This window comes from Meles meles, chromosome 11 (assembly GCF_922984935.1).
Source record: "Meles meles chromosome 11, mMelMel3.1 paternal haplotype, whole genome shotgun sequence".
Classification (NCBI taxonomy): domain Eukaryota; kingdom Metazoa; phylum Chordata; class Mammalia; order Carnivora; family Mustelidae; genus Meles; species Meles meles.
Window position 1 is genome coordinate 70783778 of NC_060076.1, and position 23054 is coordinate 70806831.

At 40.1% G+C, this 23054-nt stretch overlaps 1 protein-coding gene across 2 annotated transcripts in view; it reads left to right on the forward strand.

Annotated features, from left to right (window-relative positions):
• Window positions 1–23054, forward strand: part of KIF27 (kinesin family member 27) — a 90507-nt gene that overhangs the window by 51843 nt on the left and 15610 nt on the right. For both annotated transcript variants that reach the window (XM_046023233.1, XM_046023234.1), the window contains 4 exons: window positions 27–224; window positions 7200–7313; window positions 10855–11031; window positions 18250–18465. In XM_046023233.1, the coding sequence (XP_045879189.1) occupies window positions 27–224; window positions 7200–7313; window positions 10855–11031; window positions 18250–18465 (705 nt within the window). The remainder of the gene's footprint in view (window positions 1–26; window positions 225–7199; window positions 7314–10854; window positions 11032–18249; window positions 18466–23054) is intronic.

Consider the following 23054-nt stretch of genomic DNA (forward strand, 5'->3'; position numbering starts at 1 on the left):
TTTGAAATATTCCATATGATCTGCAGGTCTTACAGAAGAAGCAACAAAACAGTAAGAAATTGGCATCACTCTCGATCCAAAATGAGAAACGTGCTACCGAACTAGAGCAGAATGTAGATCACATGAAATATCAAAAGGTACAGCTGCAAAAAAGACTTCGAGAAGAAAATGAAAAAAGGAAGCAACTGGATGCCGATATCAAGCGGGATCAACAAAAAATCAAAGTAATACTGTCATACTTTCCTGCTAAGCCTAATAGGAAATGTTAAATGGCTCAGGGCTGATGAAGCCAAGGTCTCCATTTACTTGGCTTCTGAGGGATCTCAGCTTGGCCTGACCTCAGCTGCTGTCTTCACTCACTTAAAACTTTGTTCATCTACATAGTAAAACCTATTTATTGAATTCTGAGTACTGTCTTGAAGACTTTGACTTCATAAAAGAAGGTACAGTGATGACGGTTTCTCTAACAAGGACCTTTACTTGAGACTGTCAAAAACGTTTAAAGCTGACTTTCGAAAAAAATCTAACATTTGGTAGGATTTCCCATTTCCAAAGTGTTTCTACATGTACTGTCCATGTGACAGCATGGGAAAAAGCACGAGGTAAAAATGGTACCATTTCATTCCTAATGAGCAGAAGAATGATCAGACCTCTCTGCCCAGCAGTTCTGTAGAGTGGATTAGTCTGGGGAGGAACTAAGGCCATCTGCCTGGGCTCTGGGGCCAGACTACCATGGGTTCAGATCCCAGCCTTCTCAGGTCATTTACTGAGAAAATCACTTACCCTCTCTGAGTCTGTTTATTCTCCTTGAAAATGTCCTTAATCATGCCTACCTCACAGGGCTCTTTTGAAAAGAGGAGGACAATAATGGTCATGACAACAGCAATAACAAACACTTACCTGGCACTAGGTACCAGGCTCTTTTCTATTGAAATGTTAAGCTGAACTGAAGCCTTGGGACATAATTGATTTCAAGATTTTTAACTTTGGAATATAATCTATTCTTAGACCTTAAAAAAAAAAACCACACAGAATTTAGTGATGCAACAAAGGTTAAATAACATTTAAGCCTAATTACTGATTCTTTTTTTTAACAGCTATATTGAGATATCCTTCCTATGCCAGACAATTCACTCACATAAAATATACAGTTCAGTGGGTTTGGGGATATTACATTATTTTTGTCAATTTTGGTAAAATAAACATAACATTTTCCATTTTAATCAAGTTTAAATGTACAGCCCCATGACATTGATTACATTCACAGTGTTGTACAACTGAGACCACTAGCTATCTTCAAAACTTTTTCATCACTCAAAACAGACACTCTGTAACCATTAAACAGTAATTTCCCATTTCCCCCTTCCCCCCCAGCCCCTGGTAATGTCTAATCTAATTCTGTCTCTCCGAATTTGCCTATTCTAGCTATTTCATAAAAACGGAATCTTAAAATATTTATCCTGTGTCTGGCTTCTTTCACTTTGTATCAAGTTTTCAGGGTTCATCCATTTTGTAGCATGTATCAGAATTTCATTATTTTTTGTGGCCAAGTAATACTCTGTTGTGTGTCTAGACCACATTTGGTCCATCCATTCATCTGCTGGTAGACACGTGGGTTGCTTCCACCTTTTGGTTACTATAAATAATATTGTGGTAAAAATTGACCTACAGGTTAACTATTCAAGTCCTAGGAGTGGAATTGCTGGGTCATGTAATTCTATGTTTCATTTTTTCAGGAATCACCAACTGTTTTTGGTAGAGAACAGAACCATTTTACATTCCCACTAACATCATATGAGGGTTTTAATTTCTCTATATTTTTGCCAACACACATTATTTTCTATTACAGTCATCCAAGCATGTAGTGAAGTGGTATCTTATTGTGGTTCTGATTTGCATTTCCCTATTGACTAATGATGTTGAGCATCATTATAGGCCATTTGAATATCTTCTATGGAGAAATGTCTTTCAAGTTCTTTGTCTGCTTTTCAAATGGATTATCTTTTTAATTAAGTCATAGGTGTTCTTTATGTACTCCAGACATTAAACTCTCACATACATGACTTCCATATATTTTTCCCATTTCTGTAGGTTGTCTTTAAACTTTCTTTTTAGGGGGGTTTATGGGCAGAAGGAGAGGGAGAGAGAATCTATTTTTTTTAATGATTTATTTATTTTAGAAAGAGTGAGCATTTGAGTGGGGGGGTTGCAGAAGAAGAGGGAGAGAGAAAATCTTCAAGCACACTCTCGGATCAGTATAGTGCCTGACGTGGGGCTCAATCTCACAACCCTGATATCATGACCTGAGCCGAAGTCAAGAGTTAGACACTTAACCGACTGAGCCACCCAGGTGCCCCAAGAGAATCTTAAGCAGGCTCCACTCCCAGTGTGGAACCTGACAGAGGACTCGATCTCAAAACCCTGAGATCATGATCTGAGCCAGAATCAAGAGTCAGATGCTTAATCAACTTAGTCACCCAGGTATCCCTTTAAAGTTTCTTGATAATATTCTTTGATGGAGCAAGATTGTTATGATTTATCTATTTTTTTTCTTTGTTGTCTGTGCTTTTGGTGTCCTTTAAAGATTCACTGCCAAATGTGAAGTCACAAAGACTTACCCCTTTGTTTTCTTCTAAGAGTTTTATGGTTTAACTCATGTTTAGGTTGTTGATTGATTTTGAGGTCAAACTTCATGCTTTGGCATGTGGAAATCTAGTTGTGCCAGTGCCATCTGTCAGAGAGATTATTCTTTCCCCATTGAATGGACTTAGTACCCTTGTCAAAGATCAGTGGGCTGTAGCCTTATGGATTTATAGCTAAACTCAGTTCTGTTCCATTTGTCTGTATGTCTGTCCTTATGCTAGTACTGCACTGCTTTGATTATTGGCTTTGCAGTTAGTTTTGAAATGGAAATAAGTCCTTCAACTTTGTTATTGTTCTTTTTCAAGATGGTTTTGATCATTTGAGACCCCTTGCAATTCCGTATGAATTAAAGGATCAGCCTTTCCATTTCTGCAAACAAGGCCATTAAAATTTTGATATGGATTTTACTGAATCCGCAGAGTTCTTAGGGTGTATTGACATCATGACAATATTAGGTCTTCCTACTCATGAGCATGGGCTGCCTTTTATTTAGGTCTTCTTTAATCTCTTTCAGCAATCTTTTATAATTTTCAGTGCACAGTCTTTTACCTCCTTGCTTAAATTTATTTCCAGATATTTTATTCTTTTAGATGTTATAAATATAATTATCTTAATTTTCTTGAGCTACTCATTAATAATATAATAATTATTATAGCAGTAGTTAACATTTATCTTCAGTCAGTACTATTCTAAGCACTTATGTGCTTTGTATCTCATTTAATTCTTTTTTTTCTCCAGTATTTTCAAATTTTTTTCCTCCTAGATTCTTTCTTAACATCTTAGATTTTTCTCATCTTAAAATTATCCTCTTTAGGGGCACCCGAGTGGCTCAGTGGGTTAAGCCTCTGCCTTTGGCTCAGGTCATGATCCCAGGGTTCTGGGATCGAGACCCGCATCGGGCTCTCTGCTCTGCCGACAGCCTGCTTCCTCCTCTCTCTCTCTGCCTGCCTCTCTGCCTACTTGTGGTCTCTTTCTCTCTCCATCAAATAAATAAAAAAATAAAAAATTTTTTAAAAAATAAAAAATAAAATTATCCTCTTTAAACCTAATACTTTTTTCTTTCTTTTCCCCTTAATGACCAAACTTGTTGATTATAAAGTTGACTGGACCTGTTTCTGTTTCTTGTGCTTCCATTCATTTTCTCATCCTCTGTAGTCCGGCCTCTGGCTCCTGGCTCTACCATCCACTCCAAAGCTCTGGAGAAATTCACTAGTGCTCTCTCTGTCACTAAAGTCCTTATAAAACCTCAGCTGTATCCAGCATAGTTCACCACTCCCTCCATCTTGAAATATTTCCCCCTTGTCCTTCCCCTTGGTTTTTCTCCTGTCTTTGCTAACTCATCCTACCCTATCAGCCTTTCACATAAAGGAATTCCTCAGAGCTCTAGCTTTATGCCTCTTCTGTACTCTGTCTTAGGTACTTCATCTTTTTCCATGGCTACAGTTCAACTCTGACAACTTCCAAATTTAATCCTTAATCCCAGATTTGCCTTCAAGCTCTGGATTCCTGTGTCCAGCCACTGACCTCTTCATGAGGTTGTCTTATAGATGAATTCATGATCTTCCTTATGTCTCGCCCCACAATTCCCCCTCCCTGTTCCCTCAGGGAAGAATATGTAGTTTTCCATGTGCTTTTCCAGACGTTTCGGCCCATTCAGATAGGTAAACTAGCAGTCATCCTTGACTCTGTCTCTTCCTTCTGACCCATGAACCACTGAGTCCTATAGATGCTGTTTCTGAATATCTTGGATCTGTTTCTTTCTCGGAACTACTGCCAACAACCTAGTCTCCGTGTTATGGTCCTTCCTCCAGTGTGAGGATTAGGGCTGCCTGTCAGTCATGTGATCATTGGGTCTCAGCTTCTCCTCTCTCCTAGACTCTGGTCTAAACCAACAAAACACAGCAGTTTCTAAATCTCAAAATAAGAGGGTTTTTTTTTTTTTTTTTTCCTTTTCCCTAAGCAGTGCATAGTGCATAGTGTGCTGAAATGCAAATATGCCTGTAACTTAAACTTTTTCCATTTTTATGTAGGGCAGTTTCGCTTCTTTTAGCCATATCTCTCATTCTAGGGAAATGACCCTATTTAAAGGTAGAACAAGTATCCAGGAAAAGGAACGGTCTGCCCCAAACATATATTGAAGTTTCCACTACTTCATGCAGAAATAGAAAACCTGCTCACAGTTCTCTGTCGGGAGTGAACTTTGCTCAGAGGCTTCTATTTAGAGCTAACTTTCTAGCATTGCTGTGTGTCCGTTCTCCATTTGACTAAAACACTTCCAGAGAATACTAGGATTTCCGCACAGGTTCTCCTTAGAGCAGCAGTTCTTACCGGAAGTCTGTGGAGGAACAATAAAGAACAGGCATGGGAACCCCTGAAACTGTGGGCCATCGTGTGATCTTGAGCTTTTTACTTCTCTAAGTACCAGTTTCCCCATCTACACCATGGAGTTTTTGATAGTCTCTGTCTTGTAAGATGACTGTGAGGATTAAGTGGCGTAATTAAGTAGCTGTGCGAAGCCTAGCATCATAACCAGTGCACAGCTACTATAGTATTACAACAGGGATTATATTATAAGATAAAGGCAGTAATATCCAGAGCAACATGTAGCAGAGAGGGTAGGACCTACGGCAGTTACTCTTAAAGCACTGGTGGAGGGAGACGCATAGCAGACAGTTTGCTCCCAGTGCCCACCAGGTGTCTTTATTTCTACATCTTGGAGTTGTTGTGACTGTGACTGGGGCTAAGTTATAACTACGGACCAGAGCCTGGGCAGTGTGAAAAAACTAATGGGTCCATATAATGGGGTCAAATTCACTACAGTGCAGATGAGCAGACGTAGTGTGTTAGAAGCCCTCTGTTCTTTATGACACCTGCACCCCTCTTGTGCTGCCCAGCCCTTATCATGATAATTGCTGGAAATACAGGAACTAACCTCATGTCAACCTGTTCAGACCTTGTTCTGGTAATTTAGTCATTTTCTTTAAATAATTCCCAGCTCCCTTGAATGAGAATATTCAGTTTCTTAGTCTCTCCCATCGTCCACCCTGTGCTTCTGTCCCTGAAGAGAGTGCAGTTTATGTGGTGGTTGGGTATATAGCTTTCACTGCATCGCATGGCGTGGAAGGGAAGGGAATTTCAACCAACTGAATTTCAGTTGGTCCCTGTGTGTGACTGTGACTGCTGTCCCTCGTCTGCCTTTCTTTGCCCTGATGATGAAGCCCCGAGCTGGTGTAACATGTAGTCCGGTCTCGCTTTCAGTTTAGAGCACGGAGTGCTTCGGCTTCATTTCATCTCCTAATGGCGTTGTAAGTCCCCGTGGAGGCGACTGGGTTTTCTGTCTAGCTTCCTAGCCCAGTGGCCTGTCCTCATTTTCAGTGTTGGGGTCATGGCCCCATGACAACTGACTCCCATTGGCTCTCAGGTTCCACATCACTTGAGGCCAAGGAATCTATCATCAGTCTGTCTTTGCTGACTCTCCTTCTCGCTCTGTCAGTGAGCCCGGGCAGGCCCACTTGGGTGTGGGACCTCTGCGCGGCGGTCTGCCTTCTCTCCCTCTACCCTCAGTGATACCTTATTCTCCCCCTTTCGGGGCCAAAACGCACAAGGCCACGGACACACATCTTTCTTACCATCTCTTTTCTCCTTTCTGCCCTTCCCAAGGCTGGAAAATGGTAGAGTTTTCTTCTACTTTCTTTATATCGGTACTTCTGAAATTATCTGTGGAGAAGGTGCACATGTTGTTTCATGTTGTTATTAGTTCGTCACAGCCCAGTACTTTCGTAAAACATGAACTGGTTGTAAAATGAAATAAAAAATTAAAATATAATAAAAGTCCATCTTTTCGTTATTATAGTTATTAATATTCAACAGACATAAAATTATTCTGTTCCATTGTTTTAAAGGTTTCTGAACACTTTCAATTTCTGTACTTACCCATCAGGGACCAGTAAGAGATAGTAATGTGGACCAGCCCACTTTGGTTCCTGGCCTCCTCCCTTATTCCTGCTAAGCGTTAGTGGTGGGCAGCAGCATCTTCTCTAAACCCCGGGAGAGCATCCGGGGTCTCTTAAGATGTGGATGGAAATGGAAGGAATTTAGAAAATACTCTTCATAGGACCATGATCTATCTTGAAAGGCTGTTCTCATGCTGCAAAATCCTGTTTCTGACTGCCGGAAATGGAATACTTCTTTTCATATTTCTACTGTCATAAATTCTAATATCCCTATGGCAGATGGGTACCTAGGGTAGCCCAACTAAAGGACATGAGCTCAAAAAGGCAGAATAGAAAAGCACCTTTGTAATTTTCAGACTCTTATCCCTGTTACGCTGATTTGTGACATTGGTAAACCATGGGAAAAAAACCCCTAGTTTTGTTAATATCTCCTAGGTTTTGCTTGGGTGAGGGTCTGACATTGTTTTCTTCTCAAATAGCTCCAGCTTTCTTCTACTCATTCTCTTCCTTTTTACAAAAATATTTAATAAAATATTAGATAAATATTTAATGATGGCCAGGCAGTAAAATCAGTAAGATGTTTTCAATTTCTGTTCTCTGCAGGAACTAAAGTTAAAAACAGAACAGGAAGAAGCTCTGAAACTGAGAGCTGAGGAGCTCGATGCATTTAAGATGAAAAAGAGAAAAGGTTCGTTTGGAAGAACAGACCAGCTCCAGGTTTGTCTGTTCTATTCAGTGTTTCCTGCTTTCTGTTTTCTCCGATGATGGTCTAAATAGAAGTAGAAAATGGTGGACTCCGAATAAAATCTGCAAACACTAGACCTTACCACCTGAATACAAATTTTCTAGTATTTCTCTGAAATGTGTCTCTCATTAAAAAATTACTCTCTCATCCAGAAATGTGCTGTGTTCTTATTTCAGTAGAAATGGATTTATTTGAATGTTGTAGAATGTAAACATGAAATCCATGTTCACTAGATTGTTTCTAGGGGACTAAACCAGTCTTGATATTCAAATAAAGGCTGGCTTATTCCCATGGAAACAATATATGTCTAAGAATCAGAGCCCTCCCTCCTATTCCTATGTAACCAAATTGCATATGTACCATATATGATGAATTAAAAAGTTTTTTAGTGCCACATTTGAAAAATGAAATCCAGGGGCACCTGGGTGGCTCAGTCAGTTAAACATCTGACTCTTCATTTCTGCTCAGGTCATGATCTCAGGGTCATGAGATTGAGCCCCATGTTGGCCTCTGTGCTGAGTATGGGAGCCTGCTTGGGATTCGTTCTCTCTCCCTCCCCCTCTGCTCCTCCTCAGCTCTCTCTTTCTCTTAAAAAAGAAAGAAAGAAAGAAAACCATAAACTAATCTCAGAGTTCAAAGAAACAACATCTTGGTTTTATATAAATTCAAAATGTTTATATAATTTATATAATATAAAAATGTTTATATAAATTCTAAAAATGTTACTGAAAGAAAAATAATGCACTGAAAACTGTAATTACACTCAAATGCTAATATGTCACCTTAATGCTGAAAAATTTGTTTTCTTAAATTTTATGTATCTTAATAGTAAAATTTAGTACCTGGATGTATTTTCAATTTATTTGTTCATTTTTTAAAGATTTTATGTATTTATGAGAGAGAGGGGGAGAGTGAGCACCAGAGGAGGGAGAGCAGAGGGAGAGGGAGAAACAGGCTTCCCACTGATCAGAGAGCCCGATGTGGGACTTGATCCCAGGACTCCTGGATCATGACCTGAGTCAAAGGCAGATGAGACACTTAACCGACTGAGCCACGCAGGCGCCCCTCCAGTTATTTATTTTACTAGTGTGTTTTAGACACTGGTTAAAGTGCTATCACCCTGACATTCCATGCTGCTTGGTAATAATATGTCTGGGCAGACAGGGTATGCTGGGAAGTAGGAGAGATAGGAATGCAAAGAATAGTGAGACCTATTTTTCAAAATGTTAAGGATCTAAATTTTATTTTTTTTAATTTTTTTTATTTTTTTAAAGATTTTATTTATTTATTTGACAGAGAGAGATCACAAGTACGCAGAGAGGTAGGCGGAGAGAGAGAGAGAGAGGAGGAAGCAGGCTCCCTGCTGAGCAGAGAGCCCGATGCGGGGCTCGATCCCAGGACCCTGAGATCATGACCTGAGCCGAAGGCAGAGGTTTAACCCACTGAGCCACCCAGGCGCCCCTAAATTTTAAATGAATATGATAACCAGAAGATTCCCACATTCTTGCACTCTGTGGATCAAACATATTAATAAAACAAAAACAAAACTTCATGTTTTTTTAATACTGCAAAACAAAAACCCGCTTTCTAGATTTGACTCTAAGCAAGAACATACGAGTATCCAAAGAGCTTAGAGTAGGACATTGATTTGTAATGAATCCTCCTTTATAAGAAAGCATTTAAAATTGGGACTGCGTGATAGGAACCTTTGCTATAAAAAGAGAAAAACAAATCAAGAAATTTTCAGAAAACTAACTCAGATACAGTGAATTATACAAATCATAACCTTTATTATTCAAATGTAGAAATCTATTCATTTATGATTGTTTCCCTAAAAAACTTGTATTATGTGGACTCCTACCCATTTTTCAAAGCACTATTAAAATATTACTTAACTCTGTGAGGCCAACACTGACATTTCTTCCATTTCCCAGGCAGAGCCAATCTCTCCCTCCATTTTTGCTGACACGGTACCTAGGAGTTAGGTGTATATAGAATTTATATCAACAATCAGAGTTTTTCAGGTTTCCCTCCTGTTGGAATGGACCTTACAAAAGATCTATTATTCATCTTTCAAACCCCACGTACAGTCAAGGAGTGTTTATAGAGCGTTTTAGCTAATTGGTAGACTTCATAGGGTCTCATATACAGAGTTTCTAAGGTAGAACCAGATATAACAAAACTCAAGTATTTCTGTCGCTGCTCTGGGATAGCCTGTTTCTTATGATTGTAGAGCTACTATTTTAGGCTTCAGTATTATTTGGATGTGATAGTGCTTATAGGACCGTGCTATGTAGGTCTGGACAGAGGTCTACATAGCTCTGGATCTTCTTTTCTTTGACCATCTTGCTCTCTTTTTTTATACCCCCCTTTTTAAAAAGATTTTATTTATTTATTTATTTATTTTATTTATTTAATATAGATTTCTAGGCACCATTTTTAAGCTGGAGAAGAACTGGAAAATCATGCTGTATTGATTTGTTTTCCCATTATTTGTTGTTTAGCTTGGTGTTGCGCTATGTCCGCAATGCAGATGGGCACGTGGTAGAGTTCATCTTGGGCAGGCATATTCCATTCATATTCCTGTTCTCTTTGTTTCTGGGTATCCTCAATTCAAGAGAATACTAAGATGCTTGTTTTAGGAATCTTTTCAGCTCTGTTTATTTTATAACTACTTGATGTCGACAGGCTATGGTGCAGAGTGCATTCCTGTGCTCCGCCATATGTGTCTTCCACCGGGTGGCTTCATTTATTCACTTCGTTGACTGATGGAATCAGGCATTCATTCAGTCAGTCATTTGACATTTTCCTGAAGCCAGTCATGAGCTGGAAGTATACCAGGCATGGAGGATAGAGGGGCAGAAAAGACAGTCTCTGCAGTCCATCGAGGAACTCAAGAAGAGGAGAGAGACTATAGAGCAGCCGGCAGCCCAAGTGCTGTGAGGAAGGTGCGCTCCTCTGTGACCGAGAAGATCCCAGTGTGTTCTCACAACTGACCCTTCATATCTATGGGGAAAACTGTCAGCCCTTTCTTTGTCAGCCTAGACAATCCCAGACTTGAACATATTTGGGGATTATTAATTCCTTATATGACACAGCAAGATGTTAACTGGAGCCATTCTTGATGGGTTTAGACAGCAACACTGTTTTATTATCCTCCCTGGGAGTTTTTAAGTGTTCACTTAAGGTGTTCCAGGTAGTTTAAAAATGTTCATTTAGGGGGCGCCTGGGTGGCTCAGTGGGTTAAGCCGCTGCCTTCGGCTCAGGTCATGATCTCGGGGTCCTGGGATCGAGTCCCACGTGGGGCTCTCTGCTCAGCAGGGAGCCTGCTTCCCTCTCTCTCTCTCTTTGCCTGCCTCTCTATCTACTTGTGATCTGTTTCTGTCAAATAAATGTTTAAAAAAAATGTTCATTTAGGGTGTTTTAGCCAATCAGAAGTTCTGTTATTACCATATACGTCTTATGGCAGAAGAAAAACAAGTGATGTAACATTTCTTTGGAATTTTAATATAGAAACTGGATGAGCGAAAGAAATGGTTAGATGAAGAAGTAGAGAAAGTCCTGAACCAACGCCACGACCTGGAGCAGCTGGAAGAAGACTTAAAGAAGCGAGAGGCCATCGTTTGTAAGAAGGAGGCCCTGTTACAGGAGAAGAGCCACCTGGAAAATAAGAAGCTGAGATCAAGTCAGGTATTCTCTCTGTTATGCCCTTTGACTGTGGTTGTACGCCAATGAAGGAGGATTTTTTCCTAAGAAGTAAAGCAGACCACTGTGAAATTTGAAACTGCAAGAAAATCTGTTCTGGTTTTCAGTGTATTTTGCATGTTAGTGCTTATTTAATGACCACTAAAATCTATCGCAATTTTAACATCAAATGTTCCGTGTTCTGCCAAGTATGATGTATTAACTTTTTCTTGGCATTGAAAAAATTATGGTAAAATATAGGTAACATAAAATTTGCCATTCTGATCATTTTTAAGTGTATGATTCAGTGGCATTAATCACATGTACAAGGTTATACAACCATCACCCTATTTCCAAAACACTTTATTACCCCCAAATAGAAAGTCTGTAACGATGAAGCCATAACTCTTCATTTCCCCTGGCAACCTCTATTTAAGAAATAAATTGTACCATTTGATGCTGTATAGAGAACACTGGTAATTTGGAAAAATAGTCTTAAAAATGATCTACAACTACCCAAAGTTAGGGGTTTGCAGGGTTCCTTTAGAAGAAAGACTTTATGTAATGAAGATTTGTTCATTTTTCAAATTATAATGAGGTAGGGGCCTTTATAAGAACTATTGCTGGAGAACTCGGGTTTTATGAGCCAAAAAAAGTGATTTTTATGAAGGAGTTTGCCTCAATTTCAAGTTCTACAAAAGGAATGATTGTGGTGGGAGTAGAAGAACCAGGCAATAGCTTTTTTGGATGTAGCTGTAGATATTTTCAACAGTAGCACCAATGGCTTCTGAAAATGAAGTTGTCTTGCCCCAGACTTGAAAAGGACTTTTTACCCAGCAGGCCGAGGACACACTGATTAATGGAATAGAGAGAATCAGTGACCTCCCTCTTTCTTAGGTCTGCCTTTCAGCCAGTGTCTAGACCAGTAGGATCTGAGATGATGGTGGCATGTTCTTAACCTCCCCTCCTCAGTATAGCAGGTAGACAAGCACGGAGACCTGCACTTACCTCTTCCCTGTCCTCTATTCCCCAGTCCTGTTCAGTAGTTATTAGCACCAGGCTGTGGGACACAAGGGTAGGGACAGCCCCTCCAACCAGCTTAGCTGCTGGTGCTGTATCCAGCACCAGCTTGCTCACGCTGGCTGTCAGGGTCAAGTTTTAAGAGCTATCCCTCAAAACATGTCAGCGACAGCAAAGGAGATGAGCAAATCAAAATATCCACGTGAGTAAATAGAAGAAAATAAACTGGGACCTTTATTATATGTTCTGTATCACAAAAGAAATAAAAAGCAAAAAATAAAAAGGAAAATATTTTTCCTGAAATAAGTTTACTTCATGATCCATGGGAAAAAAAAGGAAGTTTTCCCCTTTCAACACAATGTAAAATTTAGCAGCAAGAACATACTGAGAGGGGCACCTGGGTGGCTCAGTGGGTTAAGCTGCTGCCTTCGGCTCAGGTCATGATCTCAGGGTCCTGGGATCAAGTCCCGCATCGGGCTCTCTGCTCAGCAGGGAGCCTGCTTCCCCCTCTCTCTCTGCCTGCCTCTCTGCCTACTTGTGATTTCTCTCTGTCAAATAAATAAATAAAATCTTTAAAAATTAAAAAAAAAAAAAGAACATACTGAGATAGGTAGAGACATACAAATAAATCAAACCCCCAGCAGAGCAAAGTGAAACTGATTCTTTGAAGATTGTTTTAATGAAACAGAAGAAAAATTGGAAACTGTTATATTGCTGGGTTCTTTTCTGAACAAAATGTAAATAGATTACATCTTTTTTCAGTGTTTAAGAAATACAAGATTCAATCCTATGCGTTTCGGACAAGGAATGTGATATTAAAAAAATTTGCATACTATATACAATTTCAACTCAAAATAAGTCAAAGACCTAAATGTAAAATAAAACTATAAAACTCTTAGAAGAAAACAAAGGTGTAAATCTTTGTGACCTTGGGTTAAGCAGTGGTTTCTTTGATATTACACCAGAAGCATAAGCAATAAAAGAAATATTAGATAAATTGGTCTTAATGATAATTAAAAACATTTGTTATGCAAAAGCCACCATCAAGAAAGTGGGTATTGAAAAGACAACCCAGAGAACAGGAGAAAATATTTTCAAATCATGTACCTGATAAAGGTCTTGTATCTAGAATCTATAAAGAAGTCTTAATAATAAAAAGACAACTCGGTTAAAAAATGGACAAAGGATCTAATAGACATTTCTCAAAAAAGAGATTCAAATGGCCAATAAACATGAAAGGATGTTCAACATCACTAGCCATCAGGGAAATGCAAATCAAAACATAGATGCGCTCCTACTTTACACTTAACAGGATGGCTGTGGGGATGCCTGGGTGGCTCAGTGGGTTAAGCCTCTGCCTTCGGCTCAGGTCATGATCTCAGGGTCCTGGGATCGAGTCTCGCATCGGGCTCTCTGCTCTGCTGGGAGCCTGCTTCCCCCATCTCTCTCTCTCTGCCTGCTTCTCTGCCTACTTGTGATCTCTCTCTGTCAAATGAATAAATAAAAATCTTTTTAGAAAATTAAAAAAAATAGGATGGCTGTGGTCAGAAAACTAGATGAGAAGTGTTGGTGACGATATGAAGGAATTGGACTTTTCATACGCTGCCTGTGGGATTGGTGCAGTTGCCTGGGATGACCATCTTGCAGTTCCTCAAAAGGTTAAACTTAGAGTTACTGCACCACCCAGTGGTGCCACTCGTAGTATACATCCAAGAGAAGTGAAAACATGTGTCCACACAATAACCTGTGCATGAATGTGCATTACAGCATTACTCATAATAGACCCCAAGTGAAAAAAACTCAAATGTCCGTCAGCTGATGAATGGATAAACAGAAAGCGATATATCCGTACCGTGGGATATTACTCAGCAAGAGAAAGGAATGAAGTTCTGATCCATGCTACCACATGGATGAACCCCAAAATGTTGTGTTAAGGGAAAGGCGCCAGCCACAAAGGAACACGGATTGTATGACTCCATTTATATCAATGTGCAGATGAGGCAATTCCATAGAGACAGAAAGTAGAGTAGTGGTTATTTAGGGCTGGGCTGCGAGTTGGGAAGAAAGGAATGACTGCGAATGGGCGTGGGGTTTCATTTTTGGGGAGGGTGAATACATTCTAAAATTAATTGATTGTGGTGATGGTTGTGCAACGCTGAATATACTAGAAGCCATTGAATTACACACTTTAAGTAGGTGAGTTAGGGGCTCCTGGCTGGCTCCATTGGTGGAGTGTATGACTCTTGATCTTGGGGTTATGAGTTTGAGCCCCACGTTGGGTATAGAGATTACTTAAAAAATAAAAAGAAAATCTTGATCAATAAAATAAATAGTTGAACTCTATGATATGTGAATTATCTCTCAGTAAAGCTATTACACAAAAATTATATATCCATAAGGGGGGGGAAGACAACAGAAGACAAAAGATTACCAAGAAATATAAAATGGAAAGCAATAAATAAGTAGTTACTGACATAGCAAAAGAGGCTGCAATCCAAGCGCCTGGAGAGGGACATCAGTGAGAGCCATAGCTGTAGCATTAGCCTTTTTTTTTTTTTTAAGATAACACCTTTATAAGATAAAATTCACATAGATAAAATTAAAAAAGACTCAGAGATGCACCTGGTGGCTCAGTTCATTAAGGGTCTGACTCTTTGATTTCCACTCAGGTCATGATCTCAAAGTCGTGAGATTGAGCCCCATGTGGGGCCTGGGATTCTCTCTCCCTCTCCCTCTGCCCGCCCCCCCACCCCGCCTCTGCTCATGCGGAAATTTAGTATGTATATATAAATAAATAAATAAGTAAAATCTTAAAAAAAAAAAAAAAAGGACTCAGAAATAAAGGTACCGAGATTTTCAGAAGGCAGAAGTGAGGCATAAGGATGGAAACAGAGAATCACAGGGGCACCTGGGTGGCTCAGTGGGTTAAGCCGCTGCCTTCGGCTCAGGTCATGATCTCGGGGTCCTGGGATCGAGTCCCGCATCGGGCTCTCTGCTCAGCAGGGAGCCTGCTTCCCTTCCTCTCTCTGCCTGCCTCTCTGCCTACTTGTGATCTCTCTCTCTGTCAAATAAATAGATAAAATCTTTAAAAAAAAAAAAAAAAACAGAATCATCAGGAAGTCGTTCTTTCCCACTCTGAATCTAGACAGTTTATCTTCTGAATGTTGAACCAAGTACAACAGAGGTTTGGGTAAGTCAGAATACTCAGCAGGGAACGAATGAAAGTCCAGTCTACATATGAATCCTAAGACAGCCATTTCCTAACTCTACTTGGATCCCAGAATGCTGGCACCCAGATTTATACCTCCCAAGCGGGACGCTGGTGGATTTTCTGAAACAGTCCCTGAAAAAAAGGCCTTCACCAAACACCCTAGAGCACCCCCAACTAAGTGGCCAGACCCCAGATATACACTATGGTGACAAAGCATACCCACCACACAGGATATCAGCATTTTCATACCTGACTCCTACATGGGACAGCCATTTCAGGAATGCTACTAACATGAAAGACAGAGACTGAGGGAAAAAAGAAGCTCAGAGACATTAGAGATAGGTGAAGGAGCTGAAAAAGCTTCCAGCAAATCCTTAATATTCGTCAAGGTGGTGAAAGGTAATGCTCTATCCATAAAATGGGAACTGCTGGCAATTTTAAAGGTTGGAGGAGAACATTGAGGAAACATCCCAGAAAGTAAATAAAAGGATAAATGGAAAATGGGGGGAAAAAATTTAGTTGGCAGATAAATCTGGAAAGTCCAACACCCAAGAAATAGGAATTTCGGAAAGATATAACAGAGAAAATGGGAGAGGGGATTATCAAAGAAAAAATTTTCCCAACTCTGAGGACATGAGACTCTAGATTGAAATAGGTCATCAAGGGCCTGACAAAGTGAGTGCCAAAGGTTTATCATTGTGAAGTTTTGAGTACACTAAGGAAAAGAAAAGATCCCGAAAGCTACCAAATGGAAGAGACGAGTCACTTGCAAATCTCAACAATCAGAATGGCACCGGATTTCTTTACCTTCTTCAGTAGAAACTAAGAGACTTGCAGCTGTCTTCCAACTGCAGAATGAAAGTGGTTTCCCATCAAGGCTTCTCTCTTGAACCTAACTCTGAATCAAATATGAAGGCAGAATAAGGACATTTGCAGGTGAAAAAATGATTTCCGACCTAGTCTGTCTCAGGAAGCTACTACAGGATGTGCTCCACAATCGTGAGGGCACCAACTGTGAAGAAAGAAGACTCAGGGTCCTGAAAGTGTGATCCAACATGGAAATTCCCAGGGTAACACCGAAAGGAGGTCCTGGAACAACCAGTTTGGACCAGGAGGATGGAGACTTCAGACAAAATGTTTCCAGAAAAGTGTGAAACAGACTTCCTGATTTAAGTTTGGTCAAGTGAAAAAAACAGTATTGAGAGGAAATGTATTTTCTATTAGGGGAAGAATCAGTAAATGGTACCAAAAGTTGTATCCTATGGAAAAGGGTCATTTTATACTAGATAGTTCAGCTGTGAGTAATATTCACAAAGCCATGTAAACTGAGTATTGATTTATTTTTAAAGATTTTACTCATTTATTTGAGAGAGTCAGTGAGCAAGATAGAGCACAAGTTGGGGGGAGGGGCAGAGGGAGAGAGAGAAGCAGGGTCCCTGCTGAGCGGGGAGCCCGATGCGGGGCTCCATCCCAGGGATCATGACCTGAGCCGAAGGCAGATACATAATCTGTTGAACCAACCGGAAATCCCAACAGAGTATTGATTTAACATAAAATTGCAATATAACTTATTTTGGGAGACTAGAGGAGTAGGAAGTAGAGGAAGTATAATGGTGACAAGTCTTTGTCTTCTGTAATAGTCCATAGACAATATCTGAAATGGGTCATGTTATTTAGGAACATGGACATTAACACCAGGAGAAACGGCTAGAAAGGTTGAAGATGATTGCTTCTGGGGAGTGGGACTCAGGTAAAAGGGTGAGGTAAGGGGCTGCTTTAAAAAAAATAATAGTAAACCTGTGGTATTGGAGGGGGAGACAAACCATGAGAGACTGTGGACACTGAGAGACAAACTGAGGGTTTTGGAGGGGCGGGAGTGGGAAGTTGGGGGAGCCAGGTGGTGGGTGTTATGGAGGGTATGTATTGCATGGAGCACTGGGTATGGTGCATAAACAATGAATTTTGGAACACTGAAAAAACTTAAATTAAAAAAATTTATAATTTTTAATGATATATACATGTAATTACTTAGATGCAAAACTATTTTTAAAATTCTCTTAGGTTAGACCATAATGAGAATCTCCATTACTGTAACTGGCCATATTTTCTGACCAGAATGAAATAAGAATAGAAACAAAATACATATTTAAGCAGCAACAAACCAAATCTCAACCTTTAGGGAAATTATAATATAGTTAGTTATAAGCCATAAAACCATGTAACAGACCAAGGAAGGAAAGTTTAATTTAGGAGATAATAAAAAAGAAAAATACTACCTCTCAAAACCAATATTCTGTAGTCTGGTGCAGCCAAGCAATACCTGGCAATAAATTCAATAAATTCAACATTTAAATCTCGTTTTTTGTTTTTTTTTTTTTGTTTTTTTTTTTTTGGCAAGAGAATATGAATGGAGTGCAGGAGGGAGGAGTGAGGGAGAGAGAGAATTTCAAGCAGGCTTCATGCCCACGCAGAATCTGACATGGGACTTGATCTTACTACCCTGAGATCATGACCTGATCCGAAATCAAAAGAGTCACACACTTAACTGATTATGCCACCCAGGTGCCCCTTGAATCTCTATTTTTTTTTTAAGGTGTGTTTTTTTGTTTGTTTGGTTTTTGTTTTTTTTGGTCAGAGAGAGAGCTCACACAAGCAGGGGGAGTTGCAGGCAGAGGGAGAAGCAGGCTCCCCTCTGAGCAGAGAGCCTGATGTGGGAATTGATACCAGGACCCTGGGATCATAACCTAAGCTGAAGGCAGATGCTTAACCAACTGAGCCACCCAGGCATTCTGAATCTCCATTTTTTAAAAAAAAGCATTCAACTTAAGATTTTAGAAAATGAACACTGCCCCCCAACAAAAACCCCATGAGAAAACAACAGTGTGGGAGCCAAAAATATACGCAGTTAATAATTTTCTCTATTTTTCTAGTTTGTATGCTGCCTGGATTTCAAATAACTGTTTTTGGGGTGTTTGGTTGATTGTGTCTTTTAGGTCTTAAGCACAGATAGTTTGAAAATATCAACTCGCCTGAACTTGTTGGACCAAGAGTTGTCTGAAAAGAATGTAGAGTTTCAACACAGCACAGCTGAGGAGAAAATAAAGATTTCGGAACGAGTTCAAGCCCTCCAGAAAGAAAAGGATCAGCTACAGAGACGAAGGAACAGTGTGGATGAGAAACTTAAAAATGGTAGTGTGTTATCACCTGAAGTAAGTCAGTATTCTTTAGAACTGGAAGTGCTCTATGATGGGTCACTGGAATGATTTCCTCTGTCTCTGTTAACTTAAACATAAAAATAAGAAATCTGATAAACTTTGTTTCCTTGAGACTTTGTCAAATGTAATGAGTTTACGGGGCTCCTATTCGATGCCATAAGCCATGCTTGACTAGAGACTGTGATACCCTCACAAACAGGTCCATGACGTGGCCCCTTTCTGGCATTGCCAGGGACTGGGATGCTAACGCTTCCCCTCAAGTAGTGACTTTCTCAGCTGGAGTTTGTCACCTGACATCACAGAATACAGAAGATGATTCGAAGGGAATCTTTTCCTCAGTTCTTTCTTTCTTTTCTTTTTTTTAAAGATTTTATTTATTTATTTCACAGAGAGATCACAAGTAGATAGAGAGGCAGGCAGAGAGAGAGAGAGAGAGGGAAGCAGGCTCCCCGCTGAGCAGAGAGCCCAATGCAGGACTCGATCCCAGGACCCTGAGATCATGACCTGAGCCAAAGGCAGCGGCTTAACCCACTGAGCCACCCAGGCGCCCTCAGTTCTTTTTTTTTTTTTTTTAAAGATTATTTATTTATTTATTTGACAGAGAGAGATCACAAGTAGGCAGAGAGGTAGGCAGAGAGAGAGAGAGAGAGGGAAGCAGGCTCCCTGCTGAGCAGAGAGCCCGATGCGGGACTCGATCCCAGGACCCTGAGATCATGACCTGAGCCGAAGGCAGCGGCTTAACCCACTGAGCCACCCAGGCGCCCCGGCGCCCTCAGTTCTTTCAAAGAGAGTGCCTACCTTCTCTCTCCGCTTCTTTCTCAAACAATCCTCGGTAACCTATCTCTTACTACGGATGGCTAGGGCACTAACGGTTAATTCTTCTAGAAAGTCCCAACCTTTGAGAGCATGTTCCAGCCAGTAGAAGCACGGAATTCAAATCCCAATAAAAATAGCTTTGATAATTTATCAGTTACAGATAAATTATTGAACACTACATCTGAAACAAATGATGTACTGTAAGTTGGCTAATTGACTTTAGATAAAAAAGAAAAAATATAAAAACAACATAAAAATCTAAAAAAATACTTCTGAGTGTGAGTCTTCATTTATGAGGAGCATATGGCTCTTCTCACCTTTCTTTTTTAAAACTATGTAAAAATATATTTATGGTTGTGAAATTCCCCCAGACTGCCTTTTTTCAAAATTTTACATCAGTTGGCAATCCCATCCCTTACTTTATCAGGCAAGTATGAATTTTTGAGCCTGAATTTTCTCTGCTGATGTTTATTGTTGATGTCCTGTCATGATCAAAGCAAGAAAAAATTGCTAAGAGAAAGTGAGTAGGTGGGAATCCCGTACTTTGCTGAATCTGTATAGTGTTAGAATGGAGCAAGCCGAAGAGATTGTTAAGGGGGCTGGTTAAGAAGGAACAGGAGGGGCGCCTGGGTGGCTCAGTGGGTTAAAGCCTCTGCCTTCAGCTCAGGTAATGATCCCAGGGTCCTGGGATCGAGCCCCGCGTCGGGCTCTCTGCTCCATGGAGAGCCTGCTTCCTCCTCTCTCTCTACCTGCCTCTCTGCCTACTTGTAATCTCTGTCTGTCAAATAAATAAATAAAATCTTTAAAAAGAAAAAAAAAAAAAAAAGAAGGAACAGGAGTGGCTCAGTGGGTTAGGCCTCTGCCTTTGACTCAGGTCATGATCTCAGGGTACTGGGATCGAGCCCCACATGGGCTCTCTGCTCGGGGGGAGACTGCTTCCCCCCTCTCTCTGCCTACTTGTGATCTCTCTTTCTGTCAAATAAGTAAAAATCTTAAAAAAAAAAAAAAAAGAAGGAACAGGAGCAAGGGATTCATAAAAAGATTGTTGTTCACTGCATGGATGAAAGGAATTGAAGACTGGATTGGGGGTAAGGTGGCATCATAAACCTCATTGCCCTGTTTTATAGTCTGAGTTTGTGCATAGGATCACAGAATCAGACTGTCCTCCCAAGGGTGTTAAATTAGAGTCTGGCCTTGTAGATTTGAGGGTTGTAAGATCCTTAAATAGCGCAAAGTAGGAATATTTAAGGAATTTTTGCCTGCCCAGGACTGTTACTGGGCCCTATGAAAGAAACCAAAGAAACTATAAAAAGCATTATGCTTCCTTTGAGAAATTCATATTCTATCTGGGGAAAAGTGACAGATACAAGAAAACTCTATACCCTGAAGAACATTTTAAAAAGCAAGTGATAATAATATACTAAAACTATACTTGTTACATTATTTTTTTTTAAATATTTTATTTATTTATTTGACAGAGAGAGATCACAAGTAGATAGAGAGGCAGGCAGAGAGAGGGGGGGAAGTAGGCTCCCTGCTGAGCAGAGAGCCCGATGCGGGACTCGATCCCAGGACCCTGAGATCATGACCTGAGCCGAAGGCAGCGGCTTAACCCACTGAGCCACCCAGGCGCCCCTACTTGTTACATTATTTATACAAAACGATGCAGTGGTCATTTGCGGGGGAAGATTCATTGAGGCAGCTTTGGTGGTTGAAATCTCGAGCTGTATTATGAAAACCATGATACCAGTAGATATAAGAAAGAAGGACTTTGTAGCTAGAATACCATTAAATAAGGCATGGAGAAGGGAATGAGCAAATGATGTTTGTAGAAGGTTAGAGGACCCGTTGTCTTCTTGAAACATTGACTTTTCTGTTTCACGTGGAATTCTGTGACTACAAATCACGATGTAGGGTTTGTGGTGAAAACCATGTGTAATACCTGTTTACCATCTCATCTGGGATTGGTTTGAGGGAATGATGAGCCCCCTGCCACCCGTGGGGTTCCAGTAGCCACGTGAGCTTCTGCGCAGCCTTCTTCCAAGGGGCTGGTTCTTCTTAACACCACTCTGAGGTGGGCTCTGCTCTCACCACTGTTTCCTTAAAGCCAAGATTACTCTTACCGGATAGATCTGCCAGTGACAGATGATCGGCCACATGAGATTCTGATGTGACACATGACATCAGTAACATCTGGGTGGAACAGTCTGCCGCTTCTGTCTCTTTTAACTAGTTTAGGATTATTTTCTCTTTCCACAATAAATTAAATCATTTTCATAATCATACTGCTTAATGAGAAGGGACTGATTTTATTTTTTTATTTTATTTTTTTCACTTTTTAAAAATTTCTTTTCAGTGTAACAGTATTCATTGATTTTGCACCACACCCAGTGCTCCATGCAATACGTGTCCTCCCTATTACCCACCACCTGGTTCCCCAACCTCCCACCCCCGCCCCTTCAAAACCCTCATGTTGTTTTTCAGAGTCCATAGTCTCTTATGGTTCGCCTCCCCTTCCAATTTCCCTCAACTTCCTTCTCCTCTCCATCTCCCTATGTCCTCCAAGTTATTTGTTATGCTCCACAAATAAGTGAAACATATGATACTAGACTCTCTCTGCTTGACTTATTTCACTCAGCATAATCTCTTCCAGTCCCGTCCATGTTGCTACAAAAGTTGGGTATTCATCCTTTCTGATGGAGGCATAATACTCCATCGTGTATATGGACCACATCTTCCTTATCCATTCAGGGACTGATTTTATAGATCACTGTACTGGTACAGGATTACCCAACAATTTAATACAGACAAATACTTACTTTAAAAAAAAAGTCTGGCTCCGTTTTTCTAGTGCAGAGCAGTTGCTCAGTAAGTGGGATATAGGAAGAAAACATAAGAACTATTATATCTATGTTTATTTCATCTAATACACCGATTTCATATTTTAGCATTAGAGCATGCATATAATTTATGGAGAAATATATAAATATGCAGGGCTTTCTTGAAAGTTTTTGCTTTGTTTGCTTGCTTGTTTGTTTGTTTTACTGATAGGGATATGTGACCTAAACTGTTGGGAGACCTGAGTTAGGTCCTTGTTGCTCACAGTGTGAGGTCTCTATCAACAGCAGGAGCCTCAGGGCTGGGGGGGGGGGGGAATGGGGGGAGCCCATCCAGACCTGCTGAATGAGAAATCTGCATTTTAATAAGATCCCTGGTGCCTGTGTGAAAAGCAGTGCTCTCTCATAAAGCATAGTCAACCCCATAATCTCTTGTTTGTCATGGGGCAAATTTTTCATCCTGGGCCAGTTTCTCATTGCCATTCACAGTACTTCCCTAACTTAGGTCCCAAACTATAGAAACTAAATTTCTACTAAATTGTTCTCAGACATATATAAAGGCAAACTCTTTCCACATTTGTTTTTGGCAAAATATCATAGTATGCATTATTCAGAAGTCAAATATGTTCTTTGGATAATCCACTTTTATTTTCTGGTTCCTCTTATCCATTCAGCGATGTACCTTTCAGGGCTTAAGTTTGTTTTTCTTAAAAAGGTGAATATTATTTTCTTCCAGATGGAGTGATGATCAAATCATCAAATTCTTGATGGTTAGTGATTGAACAGAGAAACAAAATGGCCGTTAAAATATATTTTTTCAAAATGGATCTTTTAGAAGATTTTTATAAAGTGGTTTTTATTTTTATTTTTATTTTTTTAAGATTTTACTTATTTATCTGACAGAGAGACATCACAAATAGGCATTGAGGC